Source organism: Falco naumanni, chromosome Z, assembly GCF_017639655.2.
Source record: "Falco naumanni isolate bFalNau1 chromosome Z, bFalNau1.pat, whole genome shotgun sequence".
Lineage (NCBI taxonomy): Eukaryota > Metazoa > Chordata > Aves > Falconiformes > Falconidae > Falco > Falco naumanni.
The window spans coordinates 72,298,517-72,321,414 of record NC_054080.1 but is presented as its reverse complement, the minus strand read 5'-3'; the positions used below and the strand labels follow the sequence as shown (position 1 = coordinate 72,321,414).

The 22,898-nt window shown below is 40.5% G+C and overlaps 1 protein-coding gene across 5 annotated transcripts in view; it reads right to left on the bottom strand.

Moving 5' to 3' along the window:
* The window catches only part of CPLANE1 (ciliogenesis and planar polarity effector 1), a 66,670-nt gene extending 44,932 nt beyond the window's left edge, over window positions 1–21,738 (bottom strand). Inside the window, exons 1-16 of one of the 5 annotated variants that reach the window (XM_040579670.1) lie at window positions 21,670–21,738; window positions 20,797–20,939; window positions 19,845–19,980; window positions 19,532–19,651; window positions 18,452–18,681; window positions 17,989–18,095; window positions 16,134–16,290; window positions 15,286–15,389; window positions 14,960–15,142; window positions 13,261–13,510; window positions 12,044–12,196; window positions 10,389–11,149; window positions 7,599–7,783; window positions 5,975–6,055; window positions 3,835–3,999; window positions 2,932–3,105 (exon numbers count right to left, since the gene is read on the bottom strand). In XM_040579670.1, coding sequence (XP_040435604.1) covers window positions 2,932–3,105; window positions 3,835–3,999; window positions 5,975–6,055; window positions 7,599–7,783; window positions 10,389–11,149; window positions 12,044–12,196; window positions 13,261–13,510; window positions 14,960–15,142; window positions 15,286–15,389; window positions 16,134–16,290; window positions 17,989–18,095; window positions 18,452–18,681; window positions 19,532–19,651; window positions 19,845–19,980; window positions 20,797–20,877 — 2,887 coding nt within the window. In that variant the 5' untranslated portion in view covers window positions 20,878–20,939; window positions 21,670–21,738. Of the gene's footprint in view, window positions 1–2,931; window positions 3,106–3,834; window positions 4,000–5,974; window positions 6,056–7,598; window positions 7,784–10,388; window positions 11,150–12,043; window positions 12,197–13,260; window positions 13,511–14,959; window positions 15,143–15,285; window positions 15,390–16,133; window positions 16,291–17,988; window positions 18,096–18,451; window positions 18,682–19,531; window positions 19,652–19,844; window positions 19,981–20,796; window positions 20,951–21,075; window positions 21,190–21,669 lie in introns of those variants that run through there. The other 4 variants (XM_040579671.1, XM_040579673.1, XM_040579669.1 and 1 more) reach the window with 4 other exon arrangements.
* Between the last annotated feature and the right edge of the window lie 1,160 nt (window positions 21,739–22,898).

The following is a 22,898-nucleotide window of genomic DNA, read 5'->3' as shown; positions in this document are numbered from 1 at the left end:
GCCCAACTCGTGGCTGTGGCAGCAGTCCCACAACCTTGATTTGTCAGATTCAGCTGGTCCTTTCTAACCCTTTTCCCTTGACTGGGAGGACTGATAAAAAACAATCCGTGCTCCAGAGTCTCTTACTGCTGCTCCCAGGGCTCTATAATCCTTCTTGATGTCCCTCAGACTGCTTCTGGCTGTATCGCTGGTGCCCACGTGAAACAACAGCAGCAGATAATAGTCAGTGGACTGTACGAGGCTTGGTAGTCTCTTGATAACATCCCTGATATGAGCCCCTGGTAAGGAGCACACCCTTTAGAGGGAGCATCATGATGATAAATAGGTGCCTCCGTACCTCTCAGAAGTCAGTCACCTACTGCTATCACCCATTGCTTCTTCTTAGTTGCACTGGTTGTTATATGACAGACATATTGGGCTGCCTTACTGAGTTTCAGCATTAATCCTGATGTGCAAGGTTTCTCCTCTTCAGCTGACAGAGCACCAAAATTGTTCTCCATGGGCACTTCAGGCTTCAGACATAGCCTCTTCCCTCCTGCAGCTCCTTGCTGTTACAACCTCCCATTATGCATTATTGGTACCCCTATCTTCTGTGTGCACCAGTGGGAGTTTTTGGCGGTCTGGCCAGGGCCTGTGGGTCCACTGCAGACTGTGCTTGAACCAGCTATTCAGCTCCTCCTTAGCCTCCCTGACGCCATATAGCCTTCTCACAGTCTCCTGCAGCTCAGCCACCTGCAACTGAAGGTCCTCTACTAGGCAGATCTTTTGCAGGCAGGTCTGCTGCCTGTCCCTGCCCCAAGAGAAAGGTCCAGGCACTTCCTGCAGCCTAAGGTCTGCACTGCGACCTCACCCTTCAGCAGCCCGGCATAGATAGTGCAGACCCCCACAGCCAGGGATGCAGTCTTGGTGCTCAGACCAGTGCCCACGATTCTGCCATGAGGGTCAGGTAGGATGAGCGTCCTTGACCTGTACAATAGACACAGCAGTGCCCAGCTCCTGGGTTACATGGACTTCAGGTCTCTCTACTCAGCCAGTGGAACACCCCTCCTTCAAGGTAGCACATTTCTGCACAAACTGCTGCACCACACCATTTGCCCACTCTGTCTACTGGCACTCCTGGTCACCAGCGCTCCCCAGGGCTGCCCTTTGTGGACACGGGGGTGGTGGTCACCGTTACCCCTGGCCCTGCCCAGGCTTCGTTAGCTGCTCTTGTGCAAACTGCTGGCTCCTGGTGGATGCCCTGGGGTCTCCCCGGCTCACAAAGCCCTCCCTGCATGCTGTGGTCCCTGCTCCACTGTGGAACGTGACTGCAGTGGAGCTAATGGCCTCGGCGAGTATTCAAATACACTGCAGAAAATATCATCAATCACAACGTGTTGATACTGTAGAGAAATATCTGGCATCATAATATCAACTTACTAGTAAAGTACTTGTAATACATCCAAGTAAATCTTCATTCCTGTGGACATTAAATCACGTTGGAGAATCAATTCTGAAACCAAAAATTTCCTAACAAGGGAACTCCTTAAACAGAATCTCTTGCAGAAGATACATAAACCACCCACTGCAATAAATAACTAATTCTCAGAAAAATGCTGAAAAGCATTAAAATAACAAGTACTACTTGGGTTCAACAAAAAAACAACTTGACATTCCTGCTTGTTCTGATGGTACAGTCTCTGAAGCATTTTGGCTTCCAAGAGCTCGACTGTCAGCTAAGCAAAAAATGCTTTCCTCTGGCTTTTGTGTTTGGTCACACCATATCCAGATACACCTCAATTACTTGTTAAGCACTGCTCTTCTCTCACTTTTGGGAGGATCACAAGTCTGTCAGAGCTACATCTTTAGGCAAAAGTAGTGCAAGAATCATGAAATTATAATGTTGCTTAATTCAGGTGAAAAAAATACAGCACCCTTCTACCTGAATATCAGATTTATATCACTAAACTCAAAGTGTGGTAAAAATAAAAAAAAAACTCCAGGGGAAAAAAAGACATATTAGAAGGCAGTCCTGAAGGGCAAAGGAGTCCAAGAAAGTTGGCCATTCTTCAAGAAGGAAATACTAAAGGTGCAGGAGCAGGCTCTCCCCACATGCCAAAAGACAAGCCGGCAGGGAAGACCAGCCTGGCTGAACAGAGAGCTTTGGCTCGAAGGCTGGAAAAAAAGGAGAGTTTCTGGCCTTTGAGATAAGGGGCAGGCAACTATCAAGGACTAGAAGGATGTCGTGAGGTTATGCAGGGAGAAAATTAAAAGGGCCTAAGCCCAACTACAACTTAATCTAGCTACTGTCGTAGAAGACAACTAAAAAAACCCATGTTTCCATAAATACACTAACAACAAAGGGAGGGTGAAGGAGAATCTCCATCCTTTATTGGATGTAGGGAGAAACACTGCAACCAAGGATGAGGGGAAAAGGCTGAGGTACTTAATGCCTTCTTTGCCTCGGTCTTTAACAGTAAGGCCAGTTGTACTCAGAGTACCCAGCCATCTGAGCTGGATGACGGGGAGCAGAATTAAGCCCCCATAATCCAAGGGGAAATGGTCAGCCACCTGCTACACCACTTAGACACACACAGCTCTCTGGGGCTGGGTGGCATCCAGCCAATGGTACTGAAGCAGCTGGTGGAAGCGCTCACCAAGACACTTCCCATCATTTATCAGCAGTCCTTGCTAACCCGGGAGGTGCCAGTGCAGGTGAGCAAACGTGACACCCACCTACAAGACCAGTTGGAAGGAGGATCTGGGGAATTACAGACATGTCAGCCTGACCTCAGTGCCAACAAAATATCTGGAAAAATGGAGTTACTGTATCTTTATAGTTAATGATGCTGAAACCATAGATCAGTAAGTTAAAGCATAACAGACAGCACTCATATGTAAAAAACAGTAAAAGTCAAGTACTGTCAATTAAACTGCTTTTAGAGACAATACCTTGTTTAATGTGAAGTGGATGCAGAACGTCAACATTATGTGGGGGAAAGATATACAACACCTGATTTGTGAAATAAGCGGCCATGAATCGTGCCATGGATCGAATCACAGCCATAGCAGTTTCAGTATGAACATCTGTGACCATCCATAGTTCATGCTGAAAATACTTGGTATCTAAAAAAAAAAACCAACAGGTATCAGATTAAAACATACGAGGAAGATTATTTAAATACGTATGCTATAATTGTTTAATCACAGCATATGAAACATTTTTCAAAACAAGCAAACTATGGTATTACTTAATCTCTTGACAGACTTTCAGAACCTACAGAGCTTAATCTTTTAAACTAACTACAAAGTATATTAAAACACTTTTATACTAGGTTTTTAATGACTGCAGACAGACCTCTAGTATCAAAATTTAGGTCAGCATCAAGCCAGGAAAAATATTTAAATTTGGAAATTTAGATTTCACACTGACTTAGTAGGGAAAAAAAAGTTACAAGCACCTGCAAAAATTACCACTGTCAATTTAGGACTGGTGAAGAATCTAAAATTCACTATTTTATAAGAAAATGCTAAACCAATTTAAAACAAAATCACACGATTTCCCCCTTGTTCTTCTTCTCCAGTCTTTCATTAAGCAAATTTCAATCAAGAACATTTAACAGGCCACACTTTCACTATTAATTATACAATGAAAGCTGTCTAAATACTTACTCCAATAAGTAAAGTTGAAAGAACATCTGAGGATCAGAAAAAGCCACTGAAAACAGATTTCAGTCCAGTGTAAAGAGAAAAGCATCCTGTCAAGTGTGTGTGTGATGGCACAGGAATTAAGATACTAGGTTATTAAAACAGTTTAAGCGTACCTTATCACACTTCTATGCAATATAAACATACCAGAAAATTTTTCCATCTGACTCACTGAGAGCTGTGATCGCCGCAGAATCTCTCCTACCAGATGATCACAGAGTCCCTGAGCCTCACACAAGTTATATTGATACAGATGGCAAAATAATATTGCAAGGTAGTATCTACTCTGAAGAAAACATATTCTTTTTCCTCCTGCATTAAAAGAGAAAAGAAGTCCAGCTGGAAAAAAAACAGTAAGCACAAACCAGACATGCAGGTCTGAAAGTACTAATTCCTCCATCTCAAGAAACTTATCTATGTACACACATACTCTGAGAAGGAGCAGAAACCAGGAGCAGCTATTTTAGGACATATAATGCTCCTACAGCCCCTAATTTACTAGTGAATTAATACTCGTCACAGAAGTTTTCCTTCTAGACATATGTCAATAGTGTATAACTGTTAAGACACGAAGACAGGACAGCTGAAAGGAGCCTAGCCTTCCAAGAAGAGATGTCTAAATCACAATGACGTTCCAACCAAGCTTCCAATATCCTGTATTCTTTATACATGAGATATTCATCATCATCTACTTAGACTTGCGCGAATCTTTTGACACTGTCCTGCACAACATCCTTGTCTCTAAACTGGAGAGACTTGGATTTGACGGGTGGGTAAGGAATTGGCTGGGTGGTCGCACTCAAGAGAGTTTTGTGGTTGACAGCTCAATGCCAAGTGGAGACGGGTGATGACTGGCATTCCTCAGGGGTCCATACTGGGACTGGTGCTGTTCACCATCTCTGTTGGCAACACGGACAGTGGGACTGAGTCCACCCTCGGCAAGTTTGATGACACCAAGCTGTGTGGCGTGGTCGACACCCTAGAGGGAAGGGATGCAATCCAGAGGGAGCTTGACAGGCTTGGGAGGTGGGCCTGCGTGAGTTTCATGAAGTTCAAGTAGGCCAAGAGCAAGGTCCCGCACCTGGGTCAGGGCAGTCCCAAGCACAAATACAGGCTGGACAGGGAATGGATTGAAAGCAGCCCTGAGGAGAAGGACTTGAGGGTGCTGCTAGACAAAAAAGCTCCATGTGGCCTGACAACATGTGCTTACAGCCCAGAAAGCCAACTGCATCCTGGGCTGCATCAAAAGCAGCATGGCCGGCAGGATGAGGGAGGCGATTGTGCCCCCGTGCTGCCCTCTGGTGAGACCCCCCCCGGAGTACTGTGTTCAGCTCTGGAGCCCCCAGCATGAAAAGGACATGGACCTGTTAGAGCAGGTCCAGAGGAGGGCCACAAAGACTATCAGGGGGCTGGAGCACCCATCCTGTGAAGACGGCTGAGAGAGTTGAGGTTGTTCAGCCTGGAGAAGAGAAGGCTCCAGGAAGACCTTCTAGCAGCCTTCCAGTACCTAAAGGGGGCTTATAAGAAAGATGTGGACTGACTTTTTAATAGGGCCTATAGTGAGAGGACAAGGGGTAATGGTTTTAAACTGAATGAGGGTAGATTTAGATTACAGATTAGGAGGAAAGTCTTTATTGTGAGGGTGGTGAGGCACTGGAACAGGTTGCCCAGAGCAGCTGTGGATGCCCCATCCCTGGCAGTGTTCAAGGCCAGGCTGGATGGGGCTTTGAGTAGCCCTAGTCTGGTGGAAGGTGTTCCTGTCCATGGCAGGGGGGTTGGAACCAGGTGATCTTTAAGGTCTCTTCCAAATCAAACCATTATATGAGTCTATGGTAGTAACCAGCAAAATATTTTCTCATGATGCCCGGAAAGATACTCCGGAATATCTCTTTCAAATCAACTCCTAAATAAACTCCTGCTACAAATTATTTTGTTACTCCCCTAACACTAAGTCTCTTAATTTTATAGCTAGTAAAAGAATAGGGGTTTGGTCATCTATTTTTCATTGTCTCTTTCTTACTAGGTAATACACCTAGAGCTTTTCTGTACCAAGTACTTCATAATCGCAACGAAACACATATTGAAATAGAAATGCACAGAATTTTCTCAGGGAGCAACATACTAAGTTTTGACCTAGCTTTATTCAAGTCCCAGCTCACTTTCAAATATGCATCCTTTATGCATCTTACCTCCTTTTTCTGAAGAGCAAACAGAGCAACAAGTAACTACATCAAGCAATTACCCAACTTACCCCCTCCACCCCCAAAAAGAGGTTTCTATCCCTTACCTTTTGCCTTTATTTCACAGAGAGATCTTTTCCAAATGTCCACAGACTCTCTGTATGAGCCTAAAAGGAACTTCTCCTCACCTGTAAAAGTCACATATGTTAACAAATTAAAAGTTCTACATAGTTTTGTATATGCAAACACACACAGAATTACTTTAGTATTACAGATATATGAAAAGCAGAGTAATACACCCATCTCCAGCAAATTTCTGTTCTCAGAGCCAACTCTAAAGATCTGAGCATCTGACAGAAGATGACTTTGAATACCCCTGCCTTTTTTAATTGCTAGATCATTATTAAATGAAAAAACTGGTTCAGCTTACCATATTGTTTTAGATTACACAAAGTTATACATGTTAATTATAATTGGAAAATTCAGTATTCAAACCCCACAATGATTTATTAATTTATTAATGGGGAAAAGCATTTTCTTTTAACTGTTTTCATATTTCCTAAGATGTGGAAGACGTTTTTTCATTGTAAAAAGTAGTTATCAGATTATTTAGCAAGTTATATATTCTCTTTCAGTGTAAAAGCACTTTCAAACAACAGGTCTGCGGACCATTACACATTTAACATCCTTAAATGTCACCTCTCCATCACTATTCCCATTGTGATTTTTAATCCATTTTTCACTTCTTAAATGCTTTGACAGGAAGGTGAAAGAGCACAGCTCCTGGCCAATGAAGGAGGAAAAATTATAAAATAAAAATAGCAATACCACAGAAGAAAAGACATGGTCAAATCTGCCACTCAATCCTGCTTATCAGCAGCTAGCCAGTTCAGGTATTGGCTTGGCCCATAAGCATATATGTTACTCTGGTTTATCCATAAACTGTGCCATATCTGATTTGTAAATTGCATGTAAATAAAACACATAAAGAATGGATGGAACGCAAGGGTGGGAAGTTGCATGTACTTTTAGGATGAAGAAGACACAAAGGAGCTATGTATTGTATGGAGTGATGTAGGAAGAGAAGCTGGAAGTATCATTTAAGGAAGAGAGATCAAAAATATGGAGAGGCAACAGATTTGTGGCGGGAGACATAAAGGGGAACCTGGGCTTATTAGTATGGAAGGTGAAACAACAACAGACCGTTGGACAGTAATGTGTAAGAAATTACACTACAACCATATACTGTTTGCAAAATAAGTATGCTGTAAATCTATTAGGTTACACTAGATTGGATGCTTAGTTGCAGCTGACTACATTCATGTATATGACATGCTCATGCCCACAGTGATCACATGGAGTGAACTCTTAAAACAGTAAGAGACACACTGTGATGCCTATCTACTTCAGAGGAAATACACAGTACAAATGAGTACTAATTCACATCCTGCACTCAGATTCTCTAGGACGTGATTCAAAGCAAACTGATATCAATAGTTTTTTTTTTATTTAGCTCAACAAACTCTGAAGATTATAATACAATCTACAGATATATTGGGACATGAAGTATTTATGAAAGTTCTGATCAAAAATTGTGTGAAAAGTCCCATTGTTAACTTTTTAAAAATCTGGTGGTCAGTTACAGATTGTCATTAAATTGGACCTAATTTTCCTAGTATTCAGTTAATCATGCAACAACCTAACATTTGTAGTTCTTTCCAAAGTACCAACCAGATACAGAATTAATCTTCAGATGTTGTTCTAAGGTCACTCCTGATGACTGGAGGGTTGCTTGTATATGACTTAAAAGTGATGAGACAACAGAGTCTTCTTCTTCATTCCTGTTCACTTTTCTGTTCAGCTGCACCTGATACCAAACCACCTTCTTATACAACAATCGCCATAGTACAATCAGCCTGTAGGTCAAGAAGCGTATTAAGAAAATCATCAAAATTAACTAAGTTACTTACATTGATGGCTTATTTTCTTAAATTTTGCATTACGTATATGAAACCTAAAGTATATTTTATGTCACCAACTACTTTCTTGCCTTCAATGAAGGGAAAAAAACAAAACACTTTTTGCCTTTGTTTTTGGTATTTGACCAATATACATCGATTCTTCTGAATGTGCGTAAATAGAGCTACCTACTTCAAGTACCCAAATGCACCCAAAATGAATCCTTTGCTGTCTAAACAATGAGGAAATGAAACAGCCTAGATAAACCTCAAAATAGGCATCAGTGTCTCCACAAACAAGACTGATTAAAAATACAATGAAAGCGCAACACAGAAAAGCAAAGACAGGGAAACAAAAGACTGCAGAACATGTTTTTAGGGCTGGCAAGTCCCCTGCTGCCCAGCACAGAATTATTAGATGTACCACCTCAGATACATACTAAGCTTGCCGATACAAGCCAATATACATTGCCAGTGGTTTGAAAAAGCTTGCACAGAACTGCAACATATCTGCATCTTCTCTAGCACAAATGCTTCAATTAATATACAGAGTCAGTCATATTCACAGTACTCAGTACCTGGAGCACAATTAATCAAAATCATGGATTATCATCTCAGAAACAACGGAAATTTACCTATCAAATTTGCAGTGAACACAGAATCGTATTGAAGAAATGTTTCACTGCAGTAAGATTAAACTTGTGAGTTATAATACTGTTTTGCTTCTGAATCTCTGGAAAGGAACGGCTTACTCATATGATTAACACACTTAGATTCGAGTTCTGCAGTAGAGAAATACCCCAGTGATAATAATATACTTTTGCCACAGTTAGATAGCACACTTCAGTTTAAGCTTCTTTCAAGTTTACAGGTATATCTTCAAAGAAGAAATAGCTCTGATAGTTTAGTACATTTCCACAGACCGAGGTTTTTCTTATTGCTCCAGGACACTACATCCATAAACTAGTGCGAACTTGTCTGACCACATTGACATTGTACATATTTTGCATACGAGCAGCCTCTTGGCTCTACAGAGTTTGGAACTTCTGCACAGGAAGGAGCATAACAGGCAAGATGCAGTAAAAGCTTCTTAAGCTGCAATATCTGGATTAGTGCTGCACAACAAAACTGAACTATATTCAAGAATAGGTCTGCTCCCTAATCTGCATGTTTTAATAGGTTATCATGTTTCTCCATGGAGCATGACATGGAAAAGAGGCAAAAAGATGCTGTAATTACTGTGTAACTGAACAAAATTGTTGTTCCAACATACAAAATCACACAATCGTTTAGGTTGGAAAGTACCTTTGAGATCATCAAGTCCAATCATTAACCTCACACTGCCAAATCCACCCCTGAACCATGTCCCTAAGCACCACATCTACACATCTTTTCAATACCTCCAGGAACAATGACTTAACCACTTCCCTGAGCAGCCTGTTCCAGTGCTTGACAACACCTTCCATGAAGAAATTTTTCCTAATATCCAACCTAAACCTCCCTGGGCGCAACCTCAGGCTGTTTCCTCTTGTTCTGTCACTAGCTGAATGGGAGAAGACTGACACCCATCTGGCTACAATTGACTTTCAGGTAGCTGTAGAAGACAATTAAAGTCTCCCCTGAACCTCCTTTTCTCCAGACTAGACAACCCCAGTTCCCCCAGCCGCTCCTCATTAGACTTGTGCTCCAGAGCTGTCACCAGCGTCGCTGCCAGTCTCTGGACACACTCCAGCCCCCAATGTCTTTCCTGCAGTGAGGGGCCCAATGCTGAACACAGGATTTGAGGTGGGCCCTCACCAGTACCCAGTACTGGGGGACAATCACTTCCCTTGTCCCGCTGGCCACACTCTTTTGGATACCAGCCAGGATGCTGCTGGCCTCCTTGGCCACCTGGGCACATGGGGGGCTCATGCCCAGCCGGCTGCCGACCAGCCCCCCCAGGCAGTTCCCAGCCCCCTGCCCCCAGCCCGCAGCGCTGCGGGGGGCTGGTGTGACCCACGGGCAGGACCCGACACTGAGCCTGGTTGAACCTCACACAACTGGCCTGGGCCCACTGACCCAGCCTGCCCAGATCCCCCTGCAGAGCCTCCTGACCTCCCGCAGATCAATGCTCCCCTCCAACTTGGTGTCGCCCACAAACTTACTGATGGGGCACTTGATCCCCTCATCCACATCATTCATAAAGATATTAAACAGAACTGGCTGCAAAAATGAGCCCTGGGGAACACCACTTGTAACAGGCCACCAAGTGCACTTAACTCCATTCACTATCGCTCTTTGGGCTCTGCCGTCCAGCCAGTCTTTTATGCAAAGCATAAACCTGTCCAAGCCATAAGCAGCCAGTTTCTCCAGGAAAATGCTGCAGGAAACGTTAAGAATGGTTTTACTAAAGTCTAGGTAGACGACATCCACAGCCTTTCCCTCATCCACCAAGCACTTAACCGTGTCATAGAAGACGAGTTCGTCAAGCAGGATCTGACTTTCGTAAGCCCATGCTGACTGGGTCCGATTGCCTAGTTGTCCTGTATGTATTTTTTTTTTCCCATGCAAAGATCATTCATACCTTTTTTCTGTTTTTGCATCATGGTTTACTGCTTGAGGAGGCTCTCTAAGCAGGGATTTCAGTGAGCTGAATTGCTGAGTAGTACTCTCATCAAGAAGTAGGAAAATAGGCATAGTGAGGGAATCAAGTTTAACAAGACCATCACCATTAGGAGATGCAAAAAAATTCTCGTACTGTAGTATGCACAGGCTGCTTAGAGTGTGAGAAACCATCTTCAAGAGACAGAAGCATGCCAAAAGGTTTTCTGAGAACAATTGATCTTGCTGCTGTATAAGCATCAGTTTTAAAGTTTGTAATGTCAGCTTTGCCACATGCCCAGTCAGACTGGCTCTTGAATGCCAGTTTAAGACAGTTAAGCACTGCTGAAAATATTTCAGGACACAATGCATCCAGTGAGTATTCTTCACAGACTTGTTTAAAGATAGACCCTGGTTTAGCAAGGAACATTTCACAAACTGAATAATGTTGAAAAAATGGATAATGCAGTTCACTGTGTAATTCAGCAATGTATCTTTCTCTTCTGTATTTTTTGAAATCCCTATCTGCCATGCAGCAAAGAGGTTTTTCTGTATGGAATATAGTTCCAAGGATAATATATCTTTCTCTTCAGTACTGTCTTTTGCATGGACAGTATCAAACATTGACGCAAATTCTAAGTGGCCTTGACCAGCTTTACCAACAAGTGAATGGATTCTTTGGCTACAGAAGCTGGCAGGGCTACTGCAAAACTGCTTTTCATCATCTGATTCTTCTTCATAATCCTAAATCAGAAAAAAAAAATTAACAGTTTAATTCAAGTCTGTTGAAAGAAAGCATAGTCTGCAAGGAATCATCATTTAGTCAGTCTCACAAATGAAATCTTTATGTTTAACTTGCTTAATTTCTAGTAAGTTTAATACATGGCAGTTTCATCTAGATCTTGAACAAAATGTGGCTATTTGGAATTTTTATGCAGACAGAAATTTAATTACCTAAGAACGACAAAAAAAATTACACTGTAAACACAGCGGTATTCTTTATACTACAAAGTGAAACCCTATCCTCTATGAAGCCCAGAGTGCGAGGAAGAGTTTTTGCCAGATACCTGCAAGATATAAAAGCTATTCAATAAAACCTCAAAAACCTCGAAGAACAAATCAAAAACCAAAAGCATGAAATAAAGCTGGGAAACGCTGCACAGTAACTTTGACCACAGAGCCATTTTTCCAAATGAGATGTACAAATTTTGGACATGATGGAAGAATACGCTAAAATTGAGGATAAATATTTTATTTACTAAGGATATTACTGTACTTATTAATATACTTTACAGCCCTAGTATATTTAGTACTGTAATGTTATGTTTTATTATACAGTGAAGCTAAAGTATTAAACTACAATAAACTGATGTATATGCAGACTAGTATGTATTTTTCGAAGTTATTGCAGTGCTGAAAAATAAAAATAAAAAAAAAATCAAGCATCGGTTGATAAAAACAACAGCATTCCTCATATCTATGAAGAAAACCAGAATTTAACCAATATTGAATTACTTTAAATATATATGTAGTAAGAGCAAATATACCTATACTATCTTAAAAAAATTCTTTACATTTAGAATAAATTAAAATTAAATAATATGCATAACTGTAAGTGGAAAAAAGCTATTAATGTACCAGTAAATCCATGTTTTTCTCACTCATTTCTGTTGTGTTCTCTTCCAGGAATTTCGGAATGGTGGAAAAGATGGAACTTTGGTTTTGTGCATCTTTTAGAAGACTAGCTTTTAAAGACAACAGTGATCGTAAACACAGAGGTCTCCTTTTAGGCTAAAAGAAATAACAACCACATTACCTGTCTTTAGCAAGACTGAACCAGACACTTTCTACACAAAATAAGGAAACTGGTCCCTTCTGTAAAAAGCTTCAGTTAAAATTCTCAGACAGAAAGGGAGAACAAGTCAGCACGCATATGTTGCACTGAAACAAACTATCATTTGATCATGCTTCAAAAATGCAGAATTTTCTCAGCACTAAATTTCATTTTGCTTCACTCTGTAAGAATCTGCTTTCTTGATCCCTGAAATAATCCTACAAGTTTGCCAGTATGCAAGGCTTTCTTGCATTCTTACTAGTAAGAGATCTCTTTAAATTCTCAAATCCTTGGCCACTCTTCCAGTTTATGCATGACTACCGTAACACACTTCTCCAAAAATCCAAAACCAAACTGAATTGGAAGAGAAGTTGTATTCCATCAGCAAACAGAAAACTTCTGACCTTAATACCTATTATATCTTATTTGGTTGGATATAGTTACAGGACCTCTTCTTTCAATGGTTTCCCTTCTCCCAGACTTTGCTAAGTTTAGAAGTGACAGAAAAATAAGCAAAAACGCTTTAAGCAAGCTTTAATTGACAACCTCAAATAAGGACCTAGAGATGCATGGAGACATGCACACAGCACCACTGCGATTGTTGCTGACTGCTCTAAAACACCACAGCAGCCCAAGATGAAGAGCTTTTACAGAATCTTTTCTGCATCATTCTGAAAAGATTAGCTAGTCAGAGTAGCATAATACCTGTCAGTGCTCTGAACCAACTCTATTGAAACAGAAGTCCCAATTTCTTTTACAGTTCCAGAAAGAATATATCATGACAATTAAGACTTTACTAAATTTTACTGAAATGTCACCCAGTCATCAAAGGAACAGAATTTCAGAGAAAACTGTATTCATTGTTTTCCAGATCCACTGTATTCTCAAAACAACCTTATAATTCAAAGGTATTATACAAATACCACAGTGAACTACACTGAGTTCAAAACATTTCAAAAATTACATGTTTTTATACACAAAGTCTTTCACTTAAGGCCTACAAAATAATTCATAACCCTACCTTGAAGTTCAGCAAATTCTGACGGATATTTTCAAGGCGCTGGGTTGAGTCAAGCAAAAGGGATCTTATAAATCCTGATGATGAAAAGTTGTTAGGCAATCTAAGCACTGTTATCATGTATCCATCAGAGACGACAAGGTACGGTAATCTTGAATGTGAAGCAACAGAGAATCTCTGTCTCGTAAGGTCACTTTCAGAAGCTGAAGAACCAAGAGACTGACTAGAGTCCTGACAAACAGAGTGCTGTTGTCTAAAATAAAGATACATCCAAAGATAAGAAACAACCATCATATGTAACAATCATGAAGAGAATAGAGAGGAAATAATTTATGAACATTTAATACCACCCACACTACTGTACCAATAGGTCCATTCAGAATTCTACAGAAGTGCCTGTACTTTTGCAGGATGAGCAGTCTAGGCAACACTATTTACACTCATAAGATGCCAGCATTTTGCTTCAATTGCAACTTTTTTAATTCAAAGAAAAATAAAAACAGCTTTCAGTATTATTTAATTAATAAATATTAAATGTACCTTTTCACAATTTAACTTTTAAGTGTACCACACATGCTTATCTAGCTCTTACTGTGTATGACAAGTGTTTGAAGATGAAATTCTAAGTAGCTTCTAATAAAGTCATGTATGAAAACAAAAAAATCCCTCAAGATCTGAATCTTATTAGTTCAGACATTCAACAGAAATATTTTTATATCAACACACAAGCCTTCTCTTAAAAAAAAAAAAGTTCTGAAACTCTTTTCTCATAAAGAAATCACTCCTTATGGAGTTCCAGAAAGCAGTGTTGTGCATTTATTCTAACGTTAGCCCCACAATACTTTTAAATAATGTGTAAAATTCATGTGGGTTTTTTTGATTTCTTACTAGCCCAAAAGTTAGTAATTATCTGAAAAAGAAGTAGCTGCATACATTTATTAAATAATCACAATTAAGGTATTTTAATATATTTTAGTGTTTGATTTTTCAACCAGACTTTGTAAGGATAATGCTTTGAATGTTTTAATGAGGTGTTACATTAACACACTATCCAACTGTAGTCACTCGAAATTAACACGTATATTTAAAAAAATACTAAAGTTTAGATTCTGTATTATTTTCTCTAGTTATTCAGACTGTGTTACTCCTTGTAACTTTCAATTAATGCTAAAAAAATGTTATCAGAGATCCTTCTATTCCTGCATGCGCTCAGCAGGGTAATTTCAAATCTAGATCTGAAGTACCCCCAAACAAATACTTTAAAAAGCTAACTAGCTTTTGTCTGTGCAACTATGTTATTTACAAGACCTGATATGGAAATGTGACATAAGAGTTCTATAGGTAAAATTCAACAGGGAGAAGAGTAATATCGTTTAATACTACCAGGTTAAAATAACCTGCACTCTCAGCACTTCTGTAAGTTTAATTTCTTCTTAAATCATGAAAACATGCTATTTTTAATTGCTACTAAATTAAATTTAAAAAAAAGAATCACTTAATGTATACTTATATTGTCACACTGCCAACTTTTATCATGAGAAACCAATTAAAAGAAACACAATTACGAATGACAACCAGACACATGAAAAGCAACAGAGTGCATTTGAAAGATTAATTTTATGTAAAATTGTAAAAAAAAATATTAGAAAATAAGATATGATCATATTACAAAGAACGTATAAACATTTTCAAACCCTTTTACCTGTATGTTATTAGTGGATGAAATGGAATAAACTCTGCTGGTCCAAATTCTACAGAGCAGCCAGAAGTAATCAAGGTCAGCAACTCACCCGTACATGTCAACAAAATCAAAGATCCACGTTTTAACATACAAGCCAAGAAAACGCTATCCGGAGTCCAACTCATATCGCCAACCCAGTAAGATCTAAATTGGGCAGGGAAAATATTTTTCTGTCAAATTCCTGTATGAACAGGTCAGTATAGCTAAAAACAAAGATCAACCTTCCACCTGTCCCCCAACAAAAAACAAAAAAATCCACAACAGCAGCAGAAACATCAATTACTGACCTGATAAACTTGGATGGGACCATGCTATTCTTGCTACTACAACCTTTAAGGCTACCCGAAACAGTTACAAAATTCAACGTGTTTAAAAACAAAATCTGAGTTGCCTAGAAAGAAAAAGTAAATGCAAAGAAAATAAGTTTGTATCAGAATGTCATTATTGTAAAAACCAATTTCTATTAGCGAATTACACATTATATTTGACATACTGGAAACATTATTGTACATTAAAGTGACATTACTATTTAGAAAACTGATTGATTTCTGTATCTATTTCTACATTTGAAAAATAATTATATATTTTTACATAATATATAATTCAAGATTCTGTTTAATGTAACTTTTTCTAAAACCCTCAAAATAATATAAGATCACTCTTCTCCAGTCTCGTTGGTGGCTAACAACTGGAGCTTTGAAGGACTGTATCATCCCATCCTGGTACTCATTTCCTGTCATCATCAGCACTAAAAACTGCATCAAGATTTGGCCTCGATTTGTTAGGAGTAACATTATGAAGCTGGAACTTAACCTCCAATACAGGTCAGGCTGAGGACCGATGGAGAATTATCCAGATTCTTTGCAGACACAATGCAGTAACGGGAATTAATTTATTATTGTATCTTGGAGATTAGAAATGACAGAGGAGCTTACATGGATTTCTCAACTGAACAACAGTATTCAAAAAATTACAAGTTGTGGCAGTATTTTTTAGCTATGGATATCAACATGAAAATAATCACATGTATCAACAAGAATGTTGAAAAATCACTCCTAAAAATGTGTCATTAAATGCTTGTTACCACTTCATTTAAAATGAACTATTAGCTTAAATCACGTACTATGATTCATACCTTTGGATCCATTTGATTAACAGCTACTGCAAGCAGAAGTCCATCTCTTGCAAATGCACACAGCAAAGCTCCTCTTGACTTTACAGACACACAATGAGGAACCAAATTAACAAGAGAACAAGTCTGCTGTACCCAATGGATTTGGTATGGCAAAGAACTGAGCACCAGGAAAGAGAGACAAGAAAAACACAAGGTTACCCAGTTATGCTGAATGGGATGATTCATCTACAGTAAAGAACCATGCAAGATAAAAATATATAAAGCATGAACAATAAAAAATAATAATCTATTTTTCTTCAAAAACTACAAAAAATTTATATTTACACGAGTTTAGAAATTACGTCTGAGCACTGAGAACTATTTTTATGGGACAGGAACTTGGGCTACATGTATAGAACATGCAAATAAATATAGATGCATTCCATACAATTAAGGCACTTGCACTTTAGCCAGGAAAAGCTTGCTCAGTATAATGTCATCCAACACAGCGATGCTCAAAATTTGAAAATGCAAATCAACAGTACACAGCTCTGAACAATGAAGTTGTGGATGCTCTATCATATAAGTGTCCAAGGTCAGGTTGGATTTGGCTTCCAGGAACCAAATCTAGTGAAAATTGTTCCTCCCCATGGCAAGGGGATTGGACTAGATGATCTTCAAAAGGTCCCTTCCAACCCAAACCATTCTATGATCCGCAAAAGATTCAAAACATGAGAAAAAACACAGGAAAGATTCCATTTAGAAGCATGCCACCTACACAACAAAAAAACCAACCCATTGACATGAAAAAATGAATTAAACAATAGTAAACAATGAAACTCAGCAGCAGTTGGCATAAAGAAATCATGAGTTACATGGCTGAGAAATATGGTTACAATTTCAAGATGCAAGTACTATGGTATATATACGCACATCTACACTGGGAATGTTATGTTCTGTTTCACTTGCGTCACAGGAAGGCACTACTGTGCTACTGACAAACTGAGCAAAGAGTGATGCTGCTTAGTAGGGCAAAGAGGACACTACTACTAAGTTAGTATCGAAAGGGCATCATGTAACAAAAGCAGTTGTACCGCAGCAAGCATAAATTTTAGCAAGTAACTCAAGTTATTCCCACAGAAGACATATTCATTTAAACTCACACATACGTGTCTCTCACTTAGGAAGAGGAACGGACTACACGGATACTCAGGATGATTATTCAATTGTGTTTTTAAGTGGTTGTATCAGTGTAACTATTTCAGTAAATGGTCCCAACCCAGATAAAGAAACACACACAACACACTCTTGCACATTCTAGGCGTAAAGAGATGAAAAGGGGAGTAGAAAACATAAAATATACAAATATGCATAGTAAAAAAGAAAAAGTGGTAATCAGGACATTTATGACTGTACAGTATGCAGTAGTAATGTAAGAAAAAGAAAAAAAACCTCTATTAGCATGATACAAAAAACTCCCTGACACTATCATTGTGTGTATGTACATGGGTTTGCATACCCATGTGTGTTAAACACACTCACTTTTATTTAGGTCTAAGTTAATATTCAAGTATGGAATATATAGATGAACGTTATTACATTAACCACATTTAAATACTTGAAAATTACCGTGTATGTCCATATATGGATCATATATGTTAATATATGACCCATATATGTTAATATATGATCCATATATGCATGTATGTGGCATACCATGAACACACATATGCAAACATATGTAGATGTTTGTAACCATAGATTTAACTGGATATCAATGCAGATATGTTCAATTCCAATTCTGAATCCCTGTTCTACAGAGCTTCATAATGAATTTTTCCTCAACTAATGTGACTTCAAGTATTTTTGAACTTACCTAACATATTTAAACCTATTTTCATGCCATCGAAGAATCAAAAACGTGAGGACCAAACTTTCTCCAGAGTAAAACACAAAAGAGCACAAACAGCAATCACCCAGTATCTGTGGAAAAAAAAACAAACCACAACCAAAACCAGAACAAACCCCAAAACCTGGTTACACACAATTTTCTCTTTAATTATTTATATATTTAGATCAGTAGCTATTACAATTCAGATTAAATAACGTAATGGTGTGATTCAGAATTTAAAGGCCAAAAAGAGCATTACTGGACGAGAAAAACTTCGATCTGATTCAGTATGGCTATTCTCATACTGTCACTAAATCTAATACAAACTGAACTACTAAGCCTACAAATATCACCGAGAAGCAGACACTGCTCCCAAACTTCGCTGTAGCCTGTGGGGCTTTAACTTACTTAAGAGGTTAAATGATTGCTTTAGGGCTTTTTTTTTTACCTCATTTTGTATGAAAGCAGCATGGACTCCAATTTCTTTTTCTTCAGTAGAAGGCAACAAGACTGATTCATCAGGCAAAACTTGAGTCCAACGCCCAGCAGAAGAATTTTTATATGAGGATGTGTCTTCATGCTCTGTGCTTTCCCACAAAAAGACACATGCTGTAGGAGTTGTTAATAGTGCCTTTCTGCCATCTCCAGATACGTACAAGTACAATCTCATTAAACACTCTAGGGAAAAAAAAAAACCAACACACACAACAATGCACCAGACAGTCTGCGCTCCTCTGTTACATTTAGATGTTAAAAACCATAGAGGAAGGAAATTTCTTCTCCATCAGAAAAAATTCAAGCTGTCACCTTAACTATTTCTCATTTCCAGCATCATCTCTGATAGCAGACCTTAGGCAGCAGTAATGTCTGATGGGACACACATTTTTATGCATTTTATGACTTATCTTTCCCACAGGACTCAAGTATCAAGAGTTGTTTCCCTGAGATCATCTTTCTTGGAATTCAACTTTGACAAAAACTACTACTAAATGCCTAAGTGCTCTACTGTTATCTTCAGCTCCTAAATGTGCTGATCTTCCCTGAAATGACAGAATTGCTCGTATAATACTTTAGTTTACAACTTGGTATCAGTGAGGTTACATTCAATACGTGACAACATTTGATAAAGTTTGCAAATACTTGCCTTTACGTTCCCTTGTTAGCATTTATCATAAAAACCTACCTACAGAATAAACTTCAAACTACACATATAGAGTTTATATCAAAGGTACATCTAAGGTATTGATAACCTAGTAAGGAATGTTTTTCTACAATTGAAAATTAACTATTAAAATATAAAGTATTTACTGTATTTAAAAATCGATTACTATTTAAAGATCACCAAATGCAAAAAACTGTACCGTTCAAGTGACAGAGGACATATGTCAAAGCCCAGCTAGTACACAAATTATATGAATGCAAACCAATGTGAGAATATAGCTTTAAACTTGTGCAATAACACTTAGCAAATGGAAAGCCACTTTTGCTCTATCTCATTTTTCAAAAAGACTAATTGAAAAAAACTTACCTTGTGCTGCTGCAACTACCTTCTGAGACTCTTCGATTGCTGGCACAATTTTCAAGCAGTCCTGATCTTTATTCCACAGAAACAGCTCTCCTGTTGTAAGCATTCCTGCCAACCAAGCACCTGTGTGCATTGGGGGACAGATGTTTTGAAGGTTATTATTGTGAAGTACCTAAAATTACTTCCCTTACATCTCAGCCACAATTGTAAAGCTGATAGTGAGCCGACAGGTCCTTTAGACAGTCTACCTTTCTAAACTGTTACAACTACAAATAAAAACACATAAATTGATAAAACACAAGATATTATACTTAACAATTTCTTGATGTTGTTAAAACAACTACATTTTTCAACAATGACTGCAGCTGAGGGATCTTCTTCCTTGTCTTCCCAGATGCCAGGTTAATTTCATTGATACGTTTATCATCTAGAAGAAAAACAGCCTCTTTTTCCTGTTGAGGAAATGAAAAAAACATGGCATTTTTTTAAATGTTACTTTCTATGTAAGTTTGCAAAATAATGCAGAGGTAAAAAACGTCAGGGAAAAATAATTAATGAAAAAACAACCTGCAATTATGATTAACTTCATTATTTGGCATGTTTCCAATACAATACAGCATCATATCTAGCATCAGCCTACACTGATGATTACTTTGGTTCACAGGTATCAAACTGATTTTACAATCATTATTAAAAAGTTCTTCAAAGTATATCTCAACTGACTACCTACCAAATGACAACACAACAACGGATTAGACATGGGTTATCTCATGTTGTAGGGTTTAATTTAGTAAGATTTTTGCCAGTGACTTCAGCAGAAGGAAATGGCTTTAAATGATTACCTACACTACGTAAAGTCAAACCACATATTGGCAAAAAACCTGTTTCATTTTATCAAAAAAGCTTAAGAAAGCATGTGTTTCAACAGATGCAGGGAAAACGGGGAAAAAAATTTTGTTCACTGTTTCCAACAATGTACTGTAAAAAAAAGTTACGAAAAACTAGAACCATCAAAACAATGATTTCATATAAGGGGGGGAAGAAACATGACACAAGACTCTCCATTGTTTATCTGAGAGGTTTTGAACCTCCAGTCTCAACTCAGTAAGATACAAACCCAAGCCATTTATACCTCAGTATTTGTTGAGTACATTCAAAATCACTTTTTTTTTACCCTCCCTTCTTGTAAAAAGAAACACGAAGTATTATATTATTTAAAAAGCTACTCTTTTCAGAATTTTGTTTAAATACAAGTGCGTTACATTCACCTGTCCAATCCATGAGATGCGAGGCCATGGCTTGCTTTGCTTGATACACGTAGAGATGAGGACATCCAACTTAACCTCCATTCTTACTAAACCTCTAGGTAACCATTATAAAGAAAAGCAAATGGTGGCTTTTTTTCACATATCTGTGGAGAATCTGAAGAAAGAAAAAAAAAGACAAGAAACTTTTATTATTTGGGGGGTGGAAGCTGATGGGGAAACTAGACACAAACTCCCAACTACAGCAGCTTCCTGCTGAACACAAACAGAGCTGACGCTGACCTGTATTTCCAAACTAAAGCAGCTACTTTCGTTCACGTAGCTCACGGGCTATTTGCTGTTCCGCCATGCGTATCACCTGCTTGTTCCTGGAGTTGAGGAGGAGCCACAACACAAAGCACCTCGCTAAAAGCTCTAACAAGAACGCAGAAAGCGAGGAAAACCTCCCGCAGCCGCCTATGCGCCAGAGACCAGGAACCCGCGCAAACCACCCGCTGCGCGGGCTGGGCGGGCGGGCCGGCGGCGCTTCGGGCCCGGGCCCAGTGCGGGGGAGGGGTAGAGGGGGTTCCCCGCCTGCAGCCGCCGTGAGCGCGGGACGAGGCGCTGCGCTCCACCGCGGGGCTCAGAGCCGGCCGCCGGGCTGCGGCCTCACGGCTCGGGGTCTGCCCAGGGCGCAGCACGGCGCCCGACGGGCAGCCGAGCACGGGCAAGCCGCCTGCCGCTGCGCGGGGCGCACCCCCGTCCCCGCTCCGGCCGCCACCCGCGAAGGTCCCACCGCCGATACCGCCTGCGTCAGGGCAGAGGCAGCCCCTCGGGCCGTCTCCGGCCCGCAGGACACAGGCAAAGGCAGACAGCTACACCCAGACCGACGCTCACCACAACCGGCAGTCAGGGCGCTGACGGGCCTCCGCGCCGCCCCGCTCCCGCCGGCGCCGCCCAGCGCGCGCTCAGCCCGGGGCTACGCCGCCGCCCCCTGCCGCCGGCCAGGCGGGGCGCGGGCAGCGCAGTGCGCAGGCGCGGCGGCGAGCCCCGCCCCACAGGGTGCGTCAGCCCCGCGACCGCCGGGGCGTGGCTCTGGCGGGCGCTCCGCGCGGCGGGGGCGGGCGCGGGATCGTGGGCCCCGGTGTCCCCGCCGGGCCCCGCGTGCGGCTGGAGCCCCCGCCTGCGAGCTGCCGGGCAGGCGGGCGCGGAGACGTGCCGAGCGCCTCCCGCCGTGGGGGGGCCGGGCACCACGCGTGGCCCCCGGCGACAGCACGGTTCCGCATGGGAGAATTTTGCCATCAGAGACGGAGGGGTTGCGCGACCGCAGGGGACACGGCTATAGGAAGCCAGCGCGTCCTATCAAATACAGGAATTTAGGTGAAATACAATAAGTAGGGGGTGCAGACAGCCCTTGTTTTGTCACTTTGATGAAATGCTGTTGATTCGCTTATTGTTCCCTCAAACTGGCTCATGTTCCTCAACCACTTCAGAGTAATTCCCTTTCTACCTTCCTTTAACTACATTCTTGATTGAGAGGGAGTAACACTGGCTCAGAAAGAAAAAAAAAACACAAAACACAAAACCAACAAACCGGCAAGTCATCATCCAATTGCTGATAATCCTATTAATGAGAAGTGGCTCACTTTCATGTTGGGACAGTTACTTGTCACCGTTTGTTTCTGCTGCTGCCTTAATCCACCCATTCCTCTCCTCTGATCTCATGTTTCACATCCCTCCAAAATTAAATTGGGAAACAGAACCTACCCCTTCTCCATCCGAGAGCAGAGCAAGTGCTGCGAGAAGAAAAGGCAATGTCTACACTGAAGTTTCCTGCACAAGAAATCAGCAGACCGTGGCTCTCCGCCAAGTGCTGTGCGGGTCGGTTTCCGCGTGCAGGGACAGACAGTGAGCTGCCCGCAGAGCTGCTGAAGCTGTGCCAAGCCGGGACCCGGGAAATGCAGCAGCTGTCCCCATCGGGACAAGGAAGACTTCTGACTCCGTCCCTACACGACCACCAGGGAACCCCAATGACCGAAAGATTCAAGTGCAACGGGGGGGGAGTTATTAAAGTCACCTCTGGGAATATTGTAAATAAGTATGAGGAAATAATGAATATATATGTG